This window comes from Polyodon spathula, chromosome 6, assembly GCF_017654505.1.
Source record: "Polyodon spathula isolate WHYD16114869_AA chromosome 6, ASM1765450v1, whole genome shotgun sequence".
Taxonomy (NCBI): Eukaryota; Metazoa; Chordata; class Actinopteri; order Acipenseriformes; family Polyodontidae; genus Polyodon; species Polyodon spathula.
The window spans coordinates 21,204,103-21,227,015 of record NC_054539.1 but is presented as its reverse complement, the minus strand read 5'-3'; the positions used below and the strand labels follow the sequence as shown (position 1 = coordinate 21,227,015).

The 22,913-nt window shown below is 40.2% G+C and overlaps 1 protein-coding gene across 1 annotated transcript in view; it reads left to right on the top strand.

Moving 5' to 3' along the window:
* Positions 1-2,007: 2,007 nt before the first annotated feature.
* LOC121317006 (venom phosphodiesterase 2-like) overlaps positions 2,008-22,913 on the top strand; it is a 43,496-nt gene continuing 22,590 nt past the window's right edge. Inside the window, exons 1-2 of the mRNA XM_041252502.1 lie at positions 2,008-2,244; positions 16,475-16,547. Coding sequence (XP_041108436.1) covers positions 2,077-2,244; positions 16,475-16,547 — 241 coding nt within the window. The 5' untranslated portion in view covers positions 2,008-2,076. The remainder of the gene's footprint in view (positions 2,245-16,474; positions 16,548-22,913) is intronic.

Here is a 22,913-nt window from a genome sequence, read left to right as displayed (position 1 = left end):
AACCTTGTAATACTTTAAATACTTGTGCAGTCAGCTTATTATGTTTCAACACATGGTCAAATTAAGTAGATGTTTACCAACAGGCTAATTACAACACCATTTCAGAAGCTATTGTACATCGGGCCCACAAAATATGGGTTAACATAGGGCCCCCTTGTCCTTTAATCTGGCCCTGCCCCAACGCTGGCAGCGGCACTGGGCTCTCCGGCAGTGTTGAAGCTGGCAGCAGAGTGGGACACTCTGACAGTGACGACTCTGAGCCGTTTACCAGTAAAACAAAAACACTTTTAACACACAGATTCACACAGTACTTCAGCGTCAGCCTGGCTGCACATGCCTGTCTCTCCATCAGCCCTGACTACAGGGTTACCCTTGCCTTTATGCAGGCTTTAATCAGTGCTTCCCATTTCCTGCGGTCCCATGGCATTCTGGGAAATGTAGACCATGTAATCCCTCCTGGACTACAAATTTCTTCCTCCTCCCCCTACTCTGCCACAAAACATACTCTACTACAGTCGTTTTATTCAACCTTTAAAAGCACAACTTGTTATGGCTATGAAATGTGTAAAAGAAACAAATATTGACAAGAGCATTCTCAAATATGATTTAAGCATGAGACACATACACTTGATTCAGTTCTTCTCTGTACAGCCTCCTTACATACATTGACACTTTCATCATTTTGGAACAATAAGGCAATTATTTATCCCTTCCCATTGTCACAGTGGCCATTTGTTATTCCCCTTACACCAATTTCGAGGACAGTTTTTTTAAGGAAGCTGACTTGTAATATTCATACTGATCAAGTTAACATGGAGCTGAAGAGATCGGATTGTTTTGTGATGTAATCACCATTTATTTGTTTTACATTGTTGACTTTGCAAGTCAATTGCATTACTTTTTTTCCCTTGTATGTTAACTGCAGCCACCATTCCTATTTGCTGGTGTCATACATTTCTTATATAGGTCACACAACTGTGCAACATTTCTGAGCTGTCATTTCAATTCTTTTGCAGTACTAGGAATACTCATGGTATGTTTGGTCCTCTTAATGAAGTGCAAGACTGATGTAGATACAGTGCACTCACACATTTTTCTAAGTATTTAGCATTATAACAATTAGTAGCTTTGTATGAAAATTAGTAGTAGCATGAAAATAGAGAAGCTCAGTATTATTGCCTAGCTATATTAGCTGATGACAGTGAAAGACAGAGAGCCAGCAGCTGTCATGTGTTGCCAGAAAAAATAAAAAATCTATTTGTACATACTTGGTAGCATCTTGATAAGGAAGGCGTAAGTATCAGTGGAAGCCTGTTTTGTAGAGTCAAATATGTGTCTGAACAATTAATCGTACTGGATTCAATGTCAATGTTATCTGCATTTCAAAGCATATATTTAAAAAAGGAAGCCAGTACAATTTGTGGCCCTCAAATTTGTTTCTACTGTGGAAGGCTGCTTAAAATGACAGACATGTTCTCTCTGTCAAAATTTGACCACAAAACTACACAGATCTGCTTTGTCTGAAGTAAAAATTTTTTTTTTTTTCATTAATAATTTATAACTTTTCAACTTTAGCCTACAACTTATCTTGTAATGTGAAAACATACAGGTGCCCACCCTCCTGATGTGTGTAAACAATGTCCAGGTGTAACTTGACCTGCTTCCACATTAATCTTATTTATATTTAGCATACTTTTTGATTGAAGATCACACCTATACAGTTTAAGCAATACACACATTCAATCAATTGCATATTGCAAGAGAGACCACGTGCAAAAATGTATGTAACATTTAGTATGTATTTATTGTTTTACAAATCAAGAAGAGACCTAAAGAACTAGTACAAATTAAAAATTAAACTGCCTGCTGTAATGGCACACATCCGTAATGCAGTGTCTCCAGTTTCGAATAAGTGCTCTTTAGGGTACTACTCGTTAAACGTACCCTTTCCTTCACTGCAGGAACGAGCAAAGCAGAATTACAACGAGTGGAGGCGGTTCCATAGCGTCCTATAAAAAGAGAAGACGGTAGTTCAAACGATTGCATAGCTCCAAAGAAGGGAAAAACTCGACAGACATGGAAAACAGAATGAAGGAAGTTGATAGAACGAAAAGCGATTTACAGACAGTTGAAGGTTCGGCTGCTACACCAATGCTGGATCCCGTGGAAATCGGAGACCAAGACAAAAGCACTGACAGCGGCAAAAAAAGAAAAAAGTCGAATACATGCAAAATACTCATCGGGGTAAGTAGAAAACAGAAAACACCGACGTAACATTGAGAGCTGACTATACTATTTCTGATGGATCTATTTTAGCAAAATCAAGAGCATGGTACAGAGAATAAGAACTGCAGTGAATATAACTTTTTGGAGAGCATTAAACGTATAATACAAGCAGTTTTGTGTTAACATTTACTTGTAATCCATCAATGGTGCAAATATAGGTATCTACTAATATTAAACGAATGCCAGTGTTGCTTATTTGTTGTAAAATACTAGTGTAGTTAAACATTCGTAATGTTTTGATACCTATTTGAGTGTAGGTAGTTAGACTCATAGGCGCCTATTTTGTGTGTGTTGGGATTACATTTTTTTTTTTTTTTTTTTGTTCCTGGGTAGTAAGTGTTATTTCCTAATTGCTTATGCTTCAAAACTATAGAACATGGCTATTATTCCCCACAAACTTTGCTTTTGTGACCAGGACAGGTCAATTTCAAAATATCACTAAATTTACAGTATAATCGTAAATCTCGAAAAACTACTCACTTCTAAATCTTTTGTAGTCATTTTTGTATTACTTTAGTATAAATACATGTTAATTTGGATTCATATGTTGTTTTTTCTGACTTTATGTGAACGAAAAGACACAAAAGCGCCCGTTTTCTCATTGGAAATAGTGATATTTTGAAATTTACCTGTCCTGGTCACAGAAGCAAAGTTTGTGGGGAATAATAGCCATTGTCTATACTTTTGAGGCATAAGCAATTAGGAAATAACACTTACTACCCAGGAACAAAAATTGTGTTACATAGTGTAATAAATGCACTCGCCTACAAACACTGTCTTCATTGATGTCCCACACAGTAAGTAAAATGTACCACTCATGAAACCGAAATATGTCCCAAATCATACCTTTTTTATTTCCTATACATTTCATATACCAGCGACTTTGAAATGTATTTGTATTTTATTCAGTGTCTTGGTGCCACAACAGGCTTAGGTTTGAGCACCAATATCATGCTGTCACATCTTACATTGTTCTGGTCACAACAATTAAAGAAGATAATACCGAAATAGGTACTCTTCAAACTATACCAATTAAACTCATTTGTGGATTATTCTTCAGTAGTGAGGCAGAATGCATCTTGACAACTAACCACTTCACTAAGAGCTGAATATATGTACAGTGAACTCCGCTTAATTCAAATCTCTGGGGGCAATACAAACAATTTGAGATGTGCAAAATTCAAATTAAACATATAAAGTGCAGCACTAATTATTCATAAATTATATGCCATTACATTGGCGCTTTTATGCAATTACATACGATTGCTACGTAACATCCTACTAGCTACTGTACTGTAGCATAACTGTAGTCTTATTCAGAAACACTGTACAAAAAAGAAATGTAACAGTAACAATTTTAAACTGTAGCCGGTACTGTTACTACAGTAGTACTTTCCCTAACAAAAGATCTAAGTTGAACACCAAAACTAATACTGTACAAAGAGCACTTTCCCGATATAGTTGAAGCTGAATACAGTTTTGCTCTTAAAATAATAAAATAAAATCTACAGCAGAAAAAGTGTCTGTAATACTGAACCGTAACGTTTCTTGCAGTCGCTCTGTTAACACTATATAAGCTAGCTAGCTACTCAGCTGCATAAAGTAATCTAACGTTATTTGGATGGTACCTTCAAGTCTTGATATCACAGTCTTTGAGCATCGTCCCCCGTGGAAAGCGATAGGAGACGACAAAATAATAAAGAGAAGTAGAAGCGTTTTTTTCTTTTCTTAGGAGGTTCCATGTTATTTTCCTTCGTTACGGCAAATCAACTGTGCGCTGTAGGCGCCATTTTTTTTTTTAAGGGACAGTGCACATATAATGACCGTAACAACTTAATTAATAAAATTAGCTTGCGAGGGTCCAGATTTGATCCAAAACATGTAAAAAAATGTATGTTAGGGATTTTTTTAATGAACTTTTGATTGCTGTGTATTATTAATTTACACCAAATTGTTTACACATCGATGATTGATTGATGTGATAACCGCTTCGTCGTTCGGCCTTCATCACCTACATCACTCGAAACTGTCCATCGTGATTCACGGTGTCCATGGAAACACATCAGTCCAATAACAAAACGGTTGCAGCGAAGACTTAAATACTTTTGAATTGTGGAAATTGCCGCTATTTTACTGGAAGAAAATTAACATTTTATTTCATTTTGGAATAACTATTTTAGGCGGCTCATTTGGAAAAGTAGACGGCAATTTCATGAGATCCGTTGTAAGATTTTCGCTGCAGCCATTTTTTCACACAGCACCTGAACTACATTTGAATTTTCACCAGTTGGCCCACCAAAGGGCATTCCCGGTGCAGCTAAAAATTGCCATGAAGTAATCATCCTCAATTAAATCTTTGCATGCTGGATATCACATTCTTTACTTGCTGACACACGATTACATACATGTTCACCATTTTCAGATGCAAATACACTGAGCAGCAGCACGGTGTACAGATGACTTTTGGTGGGATGAAAACCTTTCTAAAGCTTTGTTCCATGAGCAAAACAGTTATTCACAAAAGCCACTATCGATCCTTTGTCCCTAGTTGTAGATGAGAGGGGATGTCCGGAAGTAACAGCTTTTCAGCACACAGCACAATATACAATCCTTCACAATATCCTATTCAAACCATTTATACAGTCCCCCAGCTTTCTTGAAATTATCTTCCTTTTTCCCTCGTTTTTTTCTTGTGTTTTTGCTGCTCGTGTTCGTATCCAGCCTAGTAGATTCAGCAGTCGGCCCATCACTTCTGGCTGCAGATTCTACTGTACTTGATGAAGCGCTTTCAGTTTCTGTGATTCTCCCACTGTTGATTTTAAACAGAAATGTATTCATCTTGTTTCATAGATTACTGTACATCGCCTCCCCATGAATGGCGGTGTACTGGTCTAATTACACCTTCTGATTTTACACTGCGGTCACCGTACTACTGCCACCTAATGATACAATTTTAATAGCTTGATTTCAGGGCAACATGACGGGTCATTAACACATTTATCACGTAAAATAATTTTTTCCCCGTGGATGCTTGAGCCCTGGCGCAACCATGGAGTTGGTGCCTATGGCATTAGAATTAAATGCATGCTGAAACCAAACATTGACATTTAATGTAGCCTTAAGAAAACATCTTAATTACACATCATAAGATAAACTAACCATAATTATACTCTGCATGTTTCTATAAAAAGCTAGTATTCAGGTTTAGCTGAGTGAAAACTAGCATTTTGTAAAAGTGTTTGGGTTTCGAAATCAGTTTAAGGTGTGTTTGGTCATTGCACCACTACTATGCTCCCATGTTTATCATAAACAAACAAACAAAAAAAAGCTGTTTCTTTTAATATGCAGTTGTGTCAATTGGACTATGGCATGATAACAGACTCTCATTGACAACCTTTGAATGGCAGAGCCGTTCACATAGTAAAACGCTGTTTGAATATAAGACACTCTTCTCAGGAATTTAATACTCGAATGCTTTGCCAGGGTCTATCTGTTTTATGTTTGCTCCATTCAAAGTGACTTTGAGATGATTGTCACATAGGCACTGTGAAAATAGGAAAAGGAAAGCCAGGGTGGTGTTCACTGCTAGAATGGAAGGGAAATTAACATGTTTACTTTTTGTTTGTTTTAATAGTCTTCTAATGGGAATTAAATGAAGATTTTTGATGGATTCCAGCTAGGCTCATATTGCACACGTACTGTTCCTTTTACATTATCAGAAAGCAGATTTTTCTGACTGTCCAATCTGTTAAATACCACCAAAAAATGTACCTGACTGGGAGCCAACTTCCCCTCTTGTTTAACTTTCTGTGAACAAACTGCATTAGTGTTAAAACAGCTTATTTAAGCTCTGTTACAGCTTGGAAAGCAAAACAGAAATTTAAAAAGGCCTTAGCCTTGTTCCTGAATATTTTACACAAACCTACCCAGCTGATGGCTTTTAAATATGTACAAACTGCCATATATGGCACTACATCTTTACTTTCTGATTTATACTAATATTTATACTAATATAAGTATAGTACTGATATGTTTTACAAAGAATGTGTTTGTAACATTACCTTTAATTCAAAAGCAGAACGGGTAATCGTGCCTTAACATGCAAGGAAGAGAGAAACAATTTTATATATATAATTTGATTGTCACACCACATGATTTGCCATTATTATACTGTAAATGTACATTCAGATTTAATTTGGCAGTTGAAGTAATTACACTGAAAGCTCCCTATGCTTTCTATTGTCATTCCATAGCAAACTGTGCTTCATTTACACACTGTTTGAATAACTAGTTTGAACCCCTCCCCCCAGCTGTATTTACCAGATCTGTTTTGCACATTGCTGCTAGAATAGCCTTGAGCTATAACAGCATTACAGTGTCTTTGTTTGGTTGACATACATTATCAGATGTTCCACCACAACATTGGTTTGTTGTTGCACAATGTGTTTTAAACCGAAGTAAAGCAATCCGTCATGTATCCACCCATCGCATATCCGCCCTACCAATTTATCCACCAAGCTCTTCAGCACTGTGTGTGTATGTGTGTGTGTGTGTCTGTGTGTGTGTGTGTGTGTGTGTGTGTGTGTATGTGTGTGTGAGAGAACCAGAACCAAGGTTGGATACCAAAGAGTGAGTAAGCAAGTTCGCCTGCGGGGTGTATCAACCTTAACCTCTGTCTCGATCTCCTGACTGTCACTTGGCAGAGAATGCACTCAAGCACGTGGCAGACGGCTACCCTGTCACAAGCATTAACACCTTGATCTTTCTAAACGAAAGATTTAGGGGAGCTCCCTAATAAAAGCGAAATGTCAAAACAATAATTGAGTGAATATAGTAATTGTTACAGCTGTGTTTAGTGATATTTAAAACAGCATTCATTTTGCTTCAATTCAATTTTTGAAAGCTACAAGATCCAGAATTATTTATTTCAGCAATTAAAAAAAAAAAAAACTCCAATATATATAAAAACTCCAATATTTATATATAAAAGGCTTTCTAGTATCTGAGTTTTATTTTTTTGCCAAATCGACATCTAATATCGACCGTTTATTTTCTAAAGAATTTGCGATCTTTATTTTTCAATTCAATCAGAGAATGTGTGAAATCGACCTTTATGCTTTTTAAAAAAACAGACTTTATGCCATTGCGAAACCCCTTTATTATTAAACATGCAACAAAACCATAAAAAACAAATGTCCAAACTGCAGAAAACGCAGCATATAAATGTTTATTACTGACTTTTCTAGCATACATTTTCTAGCAAGTAAAAATATGCACAGAACAAAGCAGATAGTTCAACAGAACTAACTTGCACTTATTATTTCCGAGTCTGAGCTCCCCCTCCCATCCTGCTTCAGCACAGCTGGACTCAGGTACCATGTTTCCATGACACGTCCCTCAACTAGTAGCCTTCAGCAGAACAGCTTCAAAACACAGAGCATGCATTAAATCATGAGGAATTCGTACTATTTAAACAGTTTCTGAGCACTATCCTTCATATTTTTATGACCTTGTGATTGCATGTGTTATCATTCTGTTTGCCTTCGCGGTGACTTCTGTTTTTTACGGTTACATACCAGGATAGTTTCTTAATTTCCTGTGCCACGTTTCATTACAATTTTCACTTCAGTCAGGGTATTCTGCAGATCTGTCACAACAAGGTGACATGACAGTGAAACCACAGTGCTAACGGACAACTGAGATGATTGACAGCGACGGCCAGCCGTTCAGAGTGGAAAGGAGACGGGACAGAGAGGAAGTGTAAAAACTGCACGAACTAGAGAATTTCTAAATGATTATTTTTGTTAAGAAAATAAAAAATAGTGAGTGGTTTTACCAACGTTTATCACGTTAATCCTATATAAATGGATTTCAGTCGATCTCATATTTTTTAGGAGTTTGACGTTTAACAAGCTTTGTCTATTTAATATCGAAAAGTAGCAAGCATATATATCTCGGTGAAGTAACAAGATAGTCAATCAGTCTAAAGAATCACAGGATTAACAATACCGATCTCCAGGGGGTTAAAGACTGGTACGTAGTGTTTGTTGCAATTGATCATTCGTACTGGCCTACGTTCTAACCAGAGGATCATTCACAGTTAGTACGCTACTTTTAATTGACTTTTGACCATAGGTGTTTATTGTACAAACAGAAATCCGCACAGGACAAGCCTAAAAAGGGAGTAATGTTTAAAGTCAAATCATTTGTCATGACGTTTTTGTAAATATAGCCGTGACTGCTTAAGTGAAACAACTGGTATAAATAATCTTTCTCAGTTGAGGAATAAACAAGATTACATGTTTGAAACTACTTCAGATTCGTATTATTGATGGCTTTTAAATAAGCATTGATCGCTGGCTTATTTCAAATGGTAGTTTAATTTAGCAAGGCTGTTTTTATAGAAGAAAGTGCCAGGTGTTCTGGTTTAGAAAGAAGCAGGCCTACAATGCAGAAGTAAAAACTGTAACATTAAAGAAACTGTACAGTAATTCTTGACCAGCCCTGAAAAATGAACCTTGGTTGTAGTGGAAGTCATTTGACTTGATTGAAACTAGACTTTATGCTGGTGTTCTGGTTAAGGTTACACAGTTATGCAAGACCTTTTGACTTTGTCTCAGTCAATCCTTGACAAGAAGAACGTTGTCAAAAAATGAGTAAGCAGTAGACCACAAAACCAGATTTTTTTTTTTTTTTCTGGGTTTACAACACAGTAGCTATACTGATGCAGGTATTTTTTATTGACACTCAATATATGAGTGTAACCTATTAAAAAGTAGTTGCATAGCAAGTTAAGGTAGTCAAATTCAGGCAATTAAAGTATTAACTTTGCAGTCAATTTATTCAGTGCTTGTCGCACTATTTATTTTACACATGCTATTTTTTGTTTTTTTCAGGGTAAAACAGGTTTAAAAGGCACTGCATGGCAAAAGGACATCAGTACTGCTTCTCCAGCCAAGGCCCGTCCCTTTTTCGTTGTATTTTTCACATACCTCTTTATAGACGTGCATACCGATAACCCCCCCCCCCCGATCACTCGTTTTATCGCCAAACTCCTCAATAATGTGATCCAAGTCATTATTTTATTGCTGTAACATTTCAAAAAGCTCTGCTAATGTCTGATATTCTTCGAGTGCTGGATGCGGAAACAGCTGTCGCCTTTGTGTTCATGTTATATCTGGGGTTGCTCAGATACGTGTGTTTTTTTTTGTTTGTTTGTTTTTTTTCCCCCGCTTCAATCGGCTCCTATCGGTCTCACTTGGCCATGAAAAGGTTTTCTCAGCTTTTTCCAGAGAAGGAATGACTAGAGACCTGTGCTTTACGTCTTTTTGATGTCGGACAGAGTCCGACATTGGACTGGAAAGGGAAAATTTTAACATCGGACCTGGTCCGACATATGACCGCATACGGTAAAAAAGTAATATGAACAAAAATAAATGGACCTGGTTAGAAATGAAAACTGGAATTTTTATTTATTTAAATGAATGTATTAAAATAGTTACCATGTTTCAGTTACAGTAAGGTCCAGTCAATGCAGTTATAAAAACAAAAATCAAACAGCGCATAACCATTGTATGGAATGATTTACAAATAATTCTGCAAACACTTAAACAAACCTGTAGCCAATACTAACAACAAACAGCTGTATTTAATATGACTGCAAGTATTTTTCAGAACGGCTACACTGTGCTGTGCTTTTACTATACCATACAGCGATAAACATGTTTATGGCATTGGTTTCTGCCCAGCTGTTGTGCTTATTATTGTAGAGCAGGTCTTGGGGGTGATGCCAGAGGTTCCTTTAACTGCAGCCTGATTACAGTAAGCCCACCCACTGTATCTCATAACAGAGGTATACCAGACATGTGAGGCAATTGTTACATTTGTATCCATGTTTCAAATTAAGTAAATAATGAACCGAAGAAGTAAAATTGAACCTTTGCACCCACAATTATATTTAACTAAGATAAATTTATCATGACTGTGGAGCAAAACTACTCATTTACAATGCCATACATAACTTGTCAGAAGTTAATTTTTATGTTACTGAATATAAGGAATTGTAGATTAGTCAGTCGCAGACAGTAACACTATTTTAGGGTACAGTGATTATTGGTCATCTGCAAAAGCACAAACAAAGGAATTTTCAGATTTGGTTGTGATCAACTATAATAGTAAAGGAATGTTCAATTGATTTGTTTGTGCTTTTTCTTTTATTGTTCGGTCTTGTTTTACTGACTTTTATTATTGTGAAACGCTTTTGAGATGCCATTAAAGGCACAATAATGTCATTCCCTTCTGTTGAATTGTTCTGCTAGAGCAAATGCATGAGAAATTTATATCAAACATTTCAAGTTACATTACAAATTCCAAGTGTCTGAGCAAAACAGAAAACTGTATTTAAGCTGAAATCAAGCAAAGCAGATTTATACTTTTATAAAGAGAGGTTTTGAAAATGATGCCCTAAGTGAGTACTGTAGTTTTGGGAAACGAATCACAAATGATAAGCAATGCAAATAAAAATTGACAGGTCCTTTTAGAATCAATCACAGTATCCATCAATTACATTAAATTTTTTTTTTTTGGTAAATAAACAATTTAAGTGAACAGGCTGGAATATAACTGATGCTGACAATCTGATCTTCAGTTACAGTTAACAAACTTTTTTGTGTGCTGGATTAAATTCAAAGAACACATATACACTATAATCTCCACCATTCAAAGTGCACCTGTCAGGTAGATTTTGATCTGTGTAACAAGTGTTAGTAAAACTGCATTTGGTTGCTGTGGTAACACAGGAGGTGAGTGGTGTGGGTAAATTACAAACTGTCAGGACCAGGTGTCCCAGTTCAAAAACGATCCATATTTATTTAAACAAACAAAAATCTGCCCCTTTACCAGCAATGGTATCGGGGGTGGTGGCATATGGCGAGATTGCAGTCTCAAAATAATGACACACAGTCCCCCTCTTTCTCAATAACAGAGTAGTTTATCTCCCTCCTGAGCCATTTTCTTGCTCATATAAATAATAGGGTGTTCAACTTCTTGGAACAGGACTGCCCCCAAACCAATCTGGGAGGCATCAGTCTGGAGAATGGACTTTCTACTGAAATCTGGTGAGATTAGAGTGGGGGCCTGGCATAGTTTCATTTAATCATATCAAAGGCCACCTGACATTCCCCTGTCCACTTAACTAATTGTGTTGCAACCTTCCTTGTGAGCTCAACCAGGGGGTTAACTATAGTGGAGTACTTGGGAATAAAGCAGCTATAATATGCTAACCCCAGTAGTGATCTCACCTGCGACTTGGTTTTTCGGATAGGCTGTCTCCATCAAAGCCTGGGCTTTAGAGGCGACTGGCTTTACGCAGCCATTATCCATGATTTAGCCAAGATATTGGGTCTCGCATTTGCCAAATGCACACTTGCCCAGATTAGCTGTCAGCCCTGCCTCCCTTAGAGACTGTAGGACGGCCAAAAGGCGGAGATAAAAGTCACCACATCATTAATGTATGCAGCGGCATACTTCTGATGGGGTGCAAGGACCTAATCCATCAGTCTGAAAGGTGGCCAGGGCTCCGTGCAGTCCAAACGGCTTGGGCTGGAAATGGAACAAGCCACCTGGGGTAGTGAAAGCAGTTTTCTCTTGTGCGCTCTGAGTGAGTGGAATTTTCCAGTATCCCTTCATCAGATCCAAAGTCGACCTCACTTTTCCTAGTCGGTTGAGGAGCTCGTCTACCCGTGGCATAGGATATGCATCAAACTTGGAGATGACATTCACCTTGCGAAAGTCAGAACCGAGTGGAGCCATCCTTTTTAGGCACCATCACTATCAGACTGCACCAGTCACTCCGGGAGCTGAATGACTCCCAGTTCCAGCATATCCCCTACGTCCTTGCTGACCCCTGCTGCTTTCCGGGATCTTGATTAGGTCTCCTAAGGTCCTGCTGGTGTAGTAATAGCATGTTTAGTATTTGTTCTACTGACTATGTTAGAAAAAACATCACAAAACCTTTTCGCAACTCTTGGAGGTCACACTTCTGATCAGGAAGTAACTGTTTTCCCCCATTGGAATCTTAAATGTAGCTGGATAGACAATAGCTGTAAACAGGCCCTCCCTTTCTTTCCAGGGTTTTAGTAAATTAATATGACAAAGTGTACTTCATTTCGGCTATCGAGTTGTCTAATTTCATAATTTACTTTACCAATTCCCCATATCATCTCTTATGGTCCCTGCCACTTAGCATACAACTTAGATTACGAAGTGGGAAGTAGCAACATTACCTTGTCTCCTAGTCGAAAGGTCCGAATTCAGACTTTTGTTGTACTGTTGCTCCTGATGATGCTGAGTTTTAAGTTCTTGTGTGGCAAATGTCCAATCAATATCTAGGTGATCGCACAACTTTATGTACCAAACTTTGTTTGGTCTTCGCACCCTTCTCTCACAAGATCAAGGATCCCTCAGGGTTGCCTCCAATATGGCAGCTCAAAGGGAGAAAACCCCACCTCTCTCACTGAAAACATCAGGTAGGGAAGGTGTTTAGCTCAATGTTTCTGCTCTTGATTGATAAACCTCCTCAGCATCTGTTTCAGCGTCTGATTTAAGCATTCCACCAGTCTGTCCATCTGCTGGAGATAAATGGAAGTCTGAATGGACTGAATTTGCAGCAATTTATACAGTTCATTTAAACATTTGGACATGTTAGTTAGTTAATGATCAGTCAGTATTTCTTTGGGGATCCCTACTCTCGCTATGATCTGGACTAACTCTTTGGCAATTGCTAATGCCCTAGTGGATCTCAATGGCACTGCCCTTGGATATCTAGTCGTGTAGTCCACCACTACTAAAATATGCATATATCCAGTCAGATCTCAATGTGCCCACTGTCCATGGCAATTCTCTCAAATGGAACATTAATTAGGGGCAGTGGGACCAGCAGGGCCAGGCCAACACATCCCGGCGCTACTTGTTGACATTCCTGACACTTCGCCACATATTGCGTCACCTCACCATAAACTCCCATCCAATCAAATCGAGCCAATATTTGTTCCTGAGTCTTTTTGCTACCTTGATGTCCCGAACAAGGGACATCGTGAGCCAACTACATGATCTCAGTTCAAAAAGACTGTAGAATGAGTAATTGCCTTAGTCTGCCCTGTGCCCGAGGCTTGGGATACAATGTAGTAAATGCCTGACAATAATGTGGTGTGGATATGTGAGCAACTGTTTGCCTTCAATCTCCTTTCCCTCAATAGACCGAACCTGCCCCAAGAGTTAGCCAGGGTAGGGTAATTTTTTTTGATCCCATGCTAGGTCAACATCTCCCAGTCCCAGAATTTCAGGATATCAAGCGAGCCTATTGTAGCTTCAGCACTAGTTCACACTGGATCTCAATCCCCCTTTCTCTGCCGTTTGTTAGACATTGAGGATTCTCCCACCAAACCCAAACCTTTTCTCATTAACATTCCCTCCCTTTTTTTGTCCTTTTGCGCTCTTTTTTTTTTCTTTCTTTGAGAGGAACAAATCAGCTTGCAGCAGGAACATTTTCCTAATTGCTTCTTTCACTGCCCCAGTGGTGTTACTGGAGACTGGCCTTACAGTTTTTGTTATGGCTGTTTCAAAATGTGGCCAGTCTCGACCTAAAAGTCATGGATACAGGAGATGACCACTGACCCTCATGACCACCAAGGCACCACCACCAAGAGAGCTTCCTCAATTAACGTTTGCCAGCATCTCGAGTCCACTAATGCAGGGGTGCTCACATTACCAACCCATATATGAACAATACAAGGCCCCACCCAATCATAACCCCACCCTGGACTTACCTGTCTCCAGTGTTAAATAGTGTGATGAGGTGACGGCCTCGTGGCACCAGTAACACACCAGGGTAAAGGGCGCCAACACACCAAGGAGCCCATGATCTCACCCGTGTCGGGCCTTGTTGAGGATGGGCACTGTCCTCCTAGTTCAGCCGGACAGAGAGGCAAGTTGGGTTGCAGACGGGACAAGTACTCAGGGAGTCATCGAAGGCTTCAGCCAATCTGACCACTGCCTCCAGCGTAATGGGGTGATGTCGACTAGGCTTGGATTGCTGACCCCAGCACTTGCCCGAACTGCTTAATGGCGCTCAATTCGGGTGTTCTGGTGCTAGGGCAAAGCCATTGGGTAATGTGGTCTGCCAGGTGTTGCGCCACAACGCGGGGCCTGGCTCCTGGGGTCGCTGGTAGTCCTGGAACCGGCGATGATGGGTCTCCTCTGTTATATCCAGCCGCTGGAAGATTTCTTGCCTCACCAGGTTGTAATCCATAGCGACCTCGTGGGTCACGGACTGTTAGGCCACCTGGTGCTCTCAAATTGTGTCCCAGCTGGGTAGCTCACCAGTTCCGAGGCCATCTGGCTGCAGTTGCCAGCTGCTCAAAGGCCACCAAATAAGACTCAGGTCGTCCTCCAGCGTCATTTTAGTGGTGCAAGGTTTTGGAGGGACCACATGAGGGTTCTGCCGCCGGTTCCCTCTAGAATGGCCTCATACTCCGATCGATGCTCCACTGGCCTTTGCTCCTTTCTCCGCTCCTGCGCCACCAGCATCTCGGCCACAACTCCCAGGTCCATCCTGTGTGCTCATGCTTCAATCCCACAAAAACACCATGTGTCAGGAGGAGAGTGATGTGGGTAGATTACAAACTATCCTGACCAGGTGTCCCAGATCAAAAGTGATCAGTATTTGTTTAAACTATTCCTCTGTAAAACAAAACAAACAGTGCTCCGGCTTGGTTAGTCATTCAGCGTAAGGGACTGTACTCAAATAACTGTTCTCCATTTGTACTACCAAACTCCTCCCTTTAATCAGCACAGTGTCACGGTCTATCCAATTGCTTCAGGCCCCACAGCTGATCACAGCTGGAGTTGTTTAGCAGACTTGCCACCCACCATCGCGTCCGCCCATCTATGGGAAAGCTTACTATCGACCTTAAACGGTGCCCTATCTGGTCGGGAGGGAGATTTGCAGCTCAAACCCCCCCCCCCCCCCCCTCTCTGTCACATAACCAAACAAAATGTCTGGTCAAATTTTATGTTTCAGGGCAGTAACTTTTTAAAATATGAAACACTATTTTTAAAATCCTTAATTGTATAAAAAACAAAGTCCAATAGTCTTCTATCTATAGAGTAGGTTCAAATAGAAAGGTGCTTCACCTTGCGTCTATTCAGGCTCTGCCCATTTAGTACTGCTCTCCTATCTTTGTGGGTTGTATATTTAATATCTAATGTGCACAATTTTATTGAAAGCACACCCTAAATGACTTAGATTAAACCCGTTTAACCGATTTCCAGGTCTTTACCAGTTATTTAATGATACAGTACCTATACTGTAAAATCTGGAGGACACTGGTACTTTAAGACTAGATTTGTAGACCCCTGTTGTAGTACCCTGCCACGAAAACCGTACCCAAATGATGGAGAGAACACAAATCCCCAGTCCACACACATTCAAGTAAATGAATAAAGCAAATTAATAAACATGGCAAACGAGGATAAACTATGGTAAATACATAATATAACTATGGGAAAAGTATGGTAAATACTATGATAAACTTAACAGGGCTAATAATTCAGGTTTTTATAGTAACTAATCCTGTATAATTATACTATAAGTTGTGTAATTACAGGAATAAGGGATTAAAAGATAACTGCTAATTTATTATACAGTATTTCTCACACATTCCACTATCTTTACTACGGTTATCGTACTTTGAACCCAGACATGGAAACCATTATTCTGTATTACCATATTTGCTGTATATTCCCCAAGCAGTCAGCATTTTAGTTCCCGAGGGGACAGTGGAATGAAAGGGTTTGGTGGGTCCTTTGTTATGGGAGTGGCACTATTTTTAAATGTTTGCTTAAGTATGAGGCTGTTTAGCTTGGCCTGAAATATGTTGAAGATTAATCTGATAATAAATAACAAACTATACCCACTGTTCATTTATCATCTGACCAAAACAAACTGGCAATGTTTGAATATTTCTAAATTTAGTTTTGTTTCCATCACTTCTCTGTGACTTCACATTCAGTAAAGGTTGTATGATGAAAATGAATTGAATGTGTTTTTATAAGCTTTGTCCAGTTTAATGATGTACAACTGTCTGTTACAAAAGACGTACTCTGTTTAAATGTATTCATTTTCTGGCAGGTTCTGCTGCTGTGTTTGCTGATCATAATTCTAGCATTTGTGTTTGGACTGAGATCACGCTATTCGGAAGAAGGTAACGGATATTGGCTTTCGTATTTGTCCATTGAGCTCACATGTTTCACAATAACAGTTCCTAGAAATCAAGATGTTTCTGTACTTCTCAGCAGTATTTTTTAATGACTAAATTAGTACCATACATGCATTAGTCAGTAAATTGCAACAATTAAAGATTTGATTTTGTAAGTGTAAAAATGTTTATACTGACAAATGATGACATGTTACATTGTGAATACACCTTTAATAGTCTGGCCGGTCATTTTGTCTGTTGGCTGTCTCCCTGAGGCTGGGGGTGGATGCTTAGATACTTCTTCCAACAGTTAGGCAACACCTACTGTAGGAAAAGACTGCCTTCTGATAGTGGCAATGCATTTTTTTCAGAGTATGTTTGTATGAATAACATCTAGTTTGATATGTTAACCTTAAAGTGAGGTTCGGAGGTGGGAGTTAAGGCTCCTCCTCTCCTATTTTCTCCTGGCTGTCAAAGCGATCTGCCTATTTAAACCATGTCACAGTTCTTTCTCTTGCATTTGCTTTTGGTATAGAGAGGGGAAATTATATATATATATATATATATATATATATATATATATATATATATATATGCTTATACATGTGCTGTCAGCCAACTGTTTCTTTTCACACTGCAGACTGATCATGCAGCCATCTCGGATCTACAACGTCGGAGGAAAACGCAGCTCCATGCAGCGTGCAGGCAAGCCCGCAGGTGCCCGGCCAGACTACAGGGGTCACTGGTGCGCGGTGAGCCGAGGACACACTGGCCGACTTAAACCCTCCCCCGACCGAGTGGCGCATGGCCAATTGTGCGCCGCTCCCTGGGAACTCCCACCCAAGGTCGGCAATGGAATAGCCTGGACTCGAACCGGCGACGTCCAGGGTATAGGGCGCCCCCGGCTTTGAATATTTTTGAACAACTTTTTGATTTGGCTTTGACCGCCGCTTTGCACAACTACTCGAATTGGCTTTGATTTTGCAGTACAAATACCTGACCTGGCTTTGAAAATATGCAGTACGAGTTCCCGATTTTGAAAACCAAACCCAGCATTGTACCCAACATCTAGCTTGGATCATCTTACCTCCTTTTCATCTTCAGACCCAGGGAGTCCACCCCATTCGCTTCAGCTCCAGATTAGGCAGGTCCTTCCTCAGTTTCAGCTCCAAGTCCAGAGTTCCCCGAGCCACGTCGCTCACAAAGAAAACGACGACAGAATCCCAACCCCGAGCGACTTTTCTTTAAAGACTTGCCAATTTCCAAACTGCTGAAAGCCCTTTTCGAAAAAGGATTCCATATTCCACCCACATCTAGTAGAATTGATCTTTTTATTTGCTGTGTGAGTCTCTTTCAGCTGAGCCTGTTTTTCCACCCTGCTCTGCTCATTCTCGCTCCACAGCATCAGCCCCATCTCAAGCCACCAGCTCTGCTCACGTCAACACCCCAGCTCCACCTGAAGCCTCAGTCGGATCATTAGCTGAAGTAGCCATGTTTGAACTGCAGAGAAATTTTGAGGATGTCAAATAATTTATGCAACCTTTTGCAGATGCTTTTTCAGCCATTAACACCCGTCTGGACGTCATAGATGGCCGATTTGTTTCAGGAGAAACATCGGCTGCCGCTGCAGCTTTTTCTGCATCCGCCCTTCCGTTCGCTTTAATTATTACAATCTCCGCTCCCCCCTGCAATAGCAACCCAGCCAGCCCCTGCTTCAACCTCAATTCCAGTCATCAACATTCCAGAATTTAACCTTGCTTCAGCTTCTCATTCTGCAGCAGCTATTCGCCACCACGCTCTTTCGCCTCAATTACGGCGTCAAATGATTGAAGGTAAAGATGTCAATCTCTTTGCCATTCTTATTGCATCATCACAATTTATTGATCATAGAGTTGTTGATTGTGGAGATATTAGTCACATTGAAATCCTGTGACCCCCGCCTTTTTAAAAAAACAAAATTCTGTCAGTGAGTTCTCACCTTCTCTATCTTCTTTGTCAAGTTGTCTTGTCCTTAATCCAAGCCGAAGTGGACAAAGGTTTCATGGCCAGCCCCTTCTCTGCTCCACCCTTCCCTTCTTTTAGAATCAACCCCATTGGAATTGCCACCTGGAAAAAAGCGTTTAATTATCGACCTCGCAGCCTCAAGAGGTAGCTCTACAAGCAGTATCAACGCCTTAATTCTCCAGGAGAAATTATCCCTTCATTACATTAGTTTTAGATGCCATCAAATTCATTAAAATAGCAGGTCATGGCATCTGGCTTATAAAAGCAGACATATATCTAATGCATTCAAAGTTATACCTATTCACCCCTCTGTTCGGAATCTGCTGGCAGGACAAATTCGACTGCGCCACTGAACTCGCCTTCAGCTGACGCAGCAGCCTAGAAGTTTGATTCTCTCTCCGAAGAGCTCTGCTGGATTCTTCTTAACTCATATTGGGTGCTCTTCCTGCTCCATCTCCTTGAGGATTTTCTCCTCATATCCCCCCTCTCAGACCCTCCAGCTTAAGCAATTTCCAGTCTTCAAACCCCATTTTTTTCTCTAGGAGTCCTCCTTTTAGAAGATAAAACCATTGGTCTAGTTTCCTACTTGTGTTCCTTGGAGTCACTTTAGATACAGTTAAATTCGAAGCTAGCCTTCCTTCTAATAAAATAACCACCTCAGCCATCTCGTCAATAAATTCCAAGCATCAAAATCAATCTCTAAGCACAACCTACGATCTCTACTGGGCCATTTCAACTGTGCAATCCGTATTATTCCAAGGCAGGACTTTCATTTCTCGAATTCTCGCCCTTTCCTCTACAGCAAAAACCCCGGATTCCCATGTAAAAATCTCCCCAGAAGCCAAAAAAGACATCAAAATGTGGTCTACTCTTGTGCAACACTGGAACGGACTCTCGCTATTCTATGATGACTTAATCTCTGCCCCTCACGATTTATGTCTGTATACTGACACTTCTTCCCTTGGATTCGGAGGTGTCCAAGGCAATGAGTGGTTTTATGACAGCTGATCTGATGAAATTCAGAATCTCTCCCGGCATCTCAAATCATCAGCTCTCCTCGAAATCTACCCTATCGTCACAACAGCTCACCTCTGGGGGCACTGCTGGTCTAGGAAATAAATTTTATTTTTCCAAGAACATCAATCTACTGTGCATATCATCAATAAAGGCAGAACCTCCTCGACCCTCATAATGCAACTTCTCCACCGTCTCGTAGGGATTTCAGTTTCTTACAGCTTCATAATTCAAGCTCGTCATCTTCCAGGTATTTTCAGTAATGCAGCCAATGTTTTATCTTGTTTACAGATCAACAGGTTTCGCAGTCTGGTCCCTTCAGCAGCTTCAATCCCTCTGTCCCCCAGTTACATCATCTTATATTCAGCTAAACACATCGCTCTCATCAACTCATCTGCAAGACAATACATGTCATTAGCCCTCTCTCCATCTACTAGGTATTCCTGTGCTACAGGTTGGTCGTCATTCTCTTCATTCTGCTTCCAGAACCGAATATCCCCTAACCCATTTAATGAAAATTGGATTGAAGCATTCATCGTCCACGCACGAGACATTCTTCATCTTTCGTAGCATCCATAAAATCCTAGATCTCAGGTATTCAATTTCATTATCGTAGCTTATCCATCCTCTCGCCGTCACTTCTTATCTTCCCCGTGGTGCGCCTCAACCTCGGAGGAATTTCCAAGAGCCTCCCCCCTTAATCTCCATCCAGACTATCCTATCTACAGACATCCTTTCCCAATTCATTTAAATTTTGTGCTCCGGATATTTCAACCCATATGATGACCTGGTGATGGAAGCTATGTGCCTGTCAGCTTTCTTTGGATTTCTAAGAAGTGCAGAATTTACAGTACCATCACTATCCAGTTTCCCAGCCATATTATTTGTTCTTGTGATCTTTCAGTAATTCCCGATAATCATTTCATTCTGTTCCTTCACTCATCCAAGACTGCCCAGCTTCGTCAAGGACAATTTATTCAATTATCCAAGATAAACTCCCATCTCTGCCGTTACTCTTCCTTGTCCAGGTTCCTATCCGTCAAAAAACCCTTTAGCCCCCTAGCTCCACTGTTCATTGATTGTTCCCGTAATGTTCTTACAAGACACTGGTTCTCAACTCACCTTTCTTCTCTTATCTCCAAAGAAGGTCTCTTTCCCCAGTTCTATACCCTGCACTCATTCAGGATCGATGCAGCCTCACCAACAGCAAAAGCCAACATTAGTCATCACCTTATAAAAACTAATGGGTCATTGGTCATCAGCAGCAGTCCACTCCTACATTCGTTCTCTTCCTGCAGACATCTCAGCAGCTCACCAATCAATATCTAGTATGCCCGGAGTGAGGGCACCCTCTCCACCATGCAGAGGGTTTTACATAGCCAGTTTTACTAACCATCTCTCTTCGTCCTCGTTTGTGCCTCTTCTCTGATTTTTGTTGCGCATTGGCACGCAGTCTTTTGTTTCTCTTCACAGGTGTGGTTTTTGCGGGGAGCCAGTGGTCCATCCTTTTGGGGGGATAGTGCGTCTCACTTCCATGGCCTCGAGTCAGCCGCAGCTACTCATGCCTTCATTCAAAAAGGGGGGTCCTCGGCGCAGCGGGTTAGAGGGGACCATCTGCCACACATTTCTTTTGCAGCTCATACGCTATTTTCTTGTCTCACCCAGAGACTCTATTGTTTCTCTCTCACTGTACCAGTAAGAACTGTAGTCATCTACAATCCTTACATACCTTAAACTCCGTCCTCTGGGGGCATGGCCCAGTCCACGAGGCAGCGCCTTCAGGATTCTCCGTAGTGTCAGAAGATTTTTCTGTTTTTCAGGGGGTCCCGGGGGCCCATGGAGTCGCCCTCTACAGTACAAGGTTCTTGCATTATAAAGTCCAGACCCCGTCCTTTGCCGGCCCACAGGCCACTAATGGCTCAAACCTTCAGTTCAAAACAAGCACTCCTGGCCCACAGGCCATAATCATTCCCTTGAGGCTAAGCCTCTAAATACTAACTATATTATATATCTGTATTCTTCAAGCAGCCCTAGCTCCCGTCCATGAAATATTTAAGTTTTTTTGCTGTTTTTAATTTAGCCAATCCATAGACCAGTTTCATGAATATCAAACTTCCTTTTATTTATAAAAGCAGGCTTTGAAAAATCACGTTCTAAATTACTCATGAGTTACAGCTTTGTGAAGAGTCCAGAGGGTGTTTATGTTATAATTTCTATTGGAGATTTCTAGTTTTTTTTAACCGTTAAACTTTGTAAGAACAGGTGTAATTTGGAAGCCTGTGGTTCAGTATTCCGCTGTACCAGTTCCTGTTTGCAGCTGGGAAATCGCTGTCTAGACTTCCAGGAAGTGTGTCAGCAGCCAAGTAAATAGAATGTTAGGTTTTCCATTGAAATTGAGTTCCGTTTCAGTTCTTTATCCAGGGTCAGGCTCTTTGGTGTAATAAAAGTATTGCCATGTGTGAGTAATTGGTGCTTGTGGTATGGAAGTATAGTTTGAAGTCTGAGTGCAGTAAACATGTAATAGTGTGCTGTTATCGGTCATCTCCTTTGAAGAAATACTCCCTTTTCGCTCATTGTTTTTCTTTGAAAACAGAGTAAGAAGAATTATTTCCTTGCTAAATTTGGAGCATGATGCTAAATTACTTATGGAAAGCATTGCATTGTGGAAAGATTTAGAAAGATAAATCTTTCCAGAGCTAGAGCCCAATTTATCATATACTGTGTGAACTGCATGTTTTTTATTTGTCTAGAGCCAAATAATCCAGGAACATCTCCGCTTCTAGTAGCATCTACACATAAACCTAACCCTCCGACTACCCGTTTCACCCATGGATACCCACTCCCATTAGGGTATTTGATTACTGTGAGATTAATAAACTACCCTTGAGCTTGTTGTCTGTGCTGGTAGGATAATGTAGCCTGGATTGGATCACACTGCTGTTTCAAGTCTTGTTGCTGATGCACTGTCATCTCTCTGTATTCGAAGTGTTTGAAAAGTTGCAAGTAGATAAATAATAAATCAGACGTAGGAATTTGGTAATTGGTGGACAGCCAAAAAGCCTTTTCTATTGATGTATGTTTTGTTTCATAATGGCTAACTGGATATAACATCTCACTAAATAAATCAGACAAATAGTCAGGATTTGTTGTGAAAGCCAGCATTACCAAGCTGCAATGTAACATGTGGCTTACATTAAAGCTGTAAAAGATATTACTGCATCGAGTAAACAATACACGGCGCTAAATCCAGTGACCTATTTGAGTATTACAAACCCCTAATTAAGCTGCATAACAAGCGGAAATTTATGCTTAAGTGTTTTTTTGTTAGGATGTTTAGTATAGATAAGTGCACAG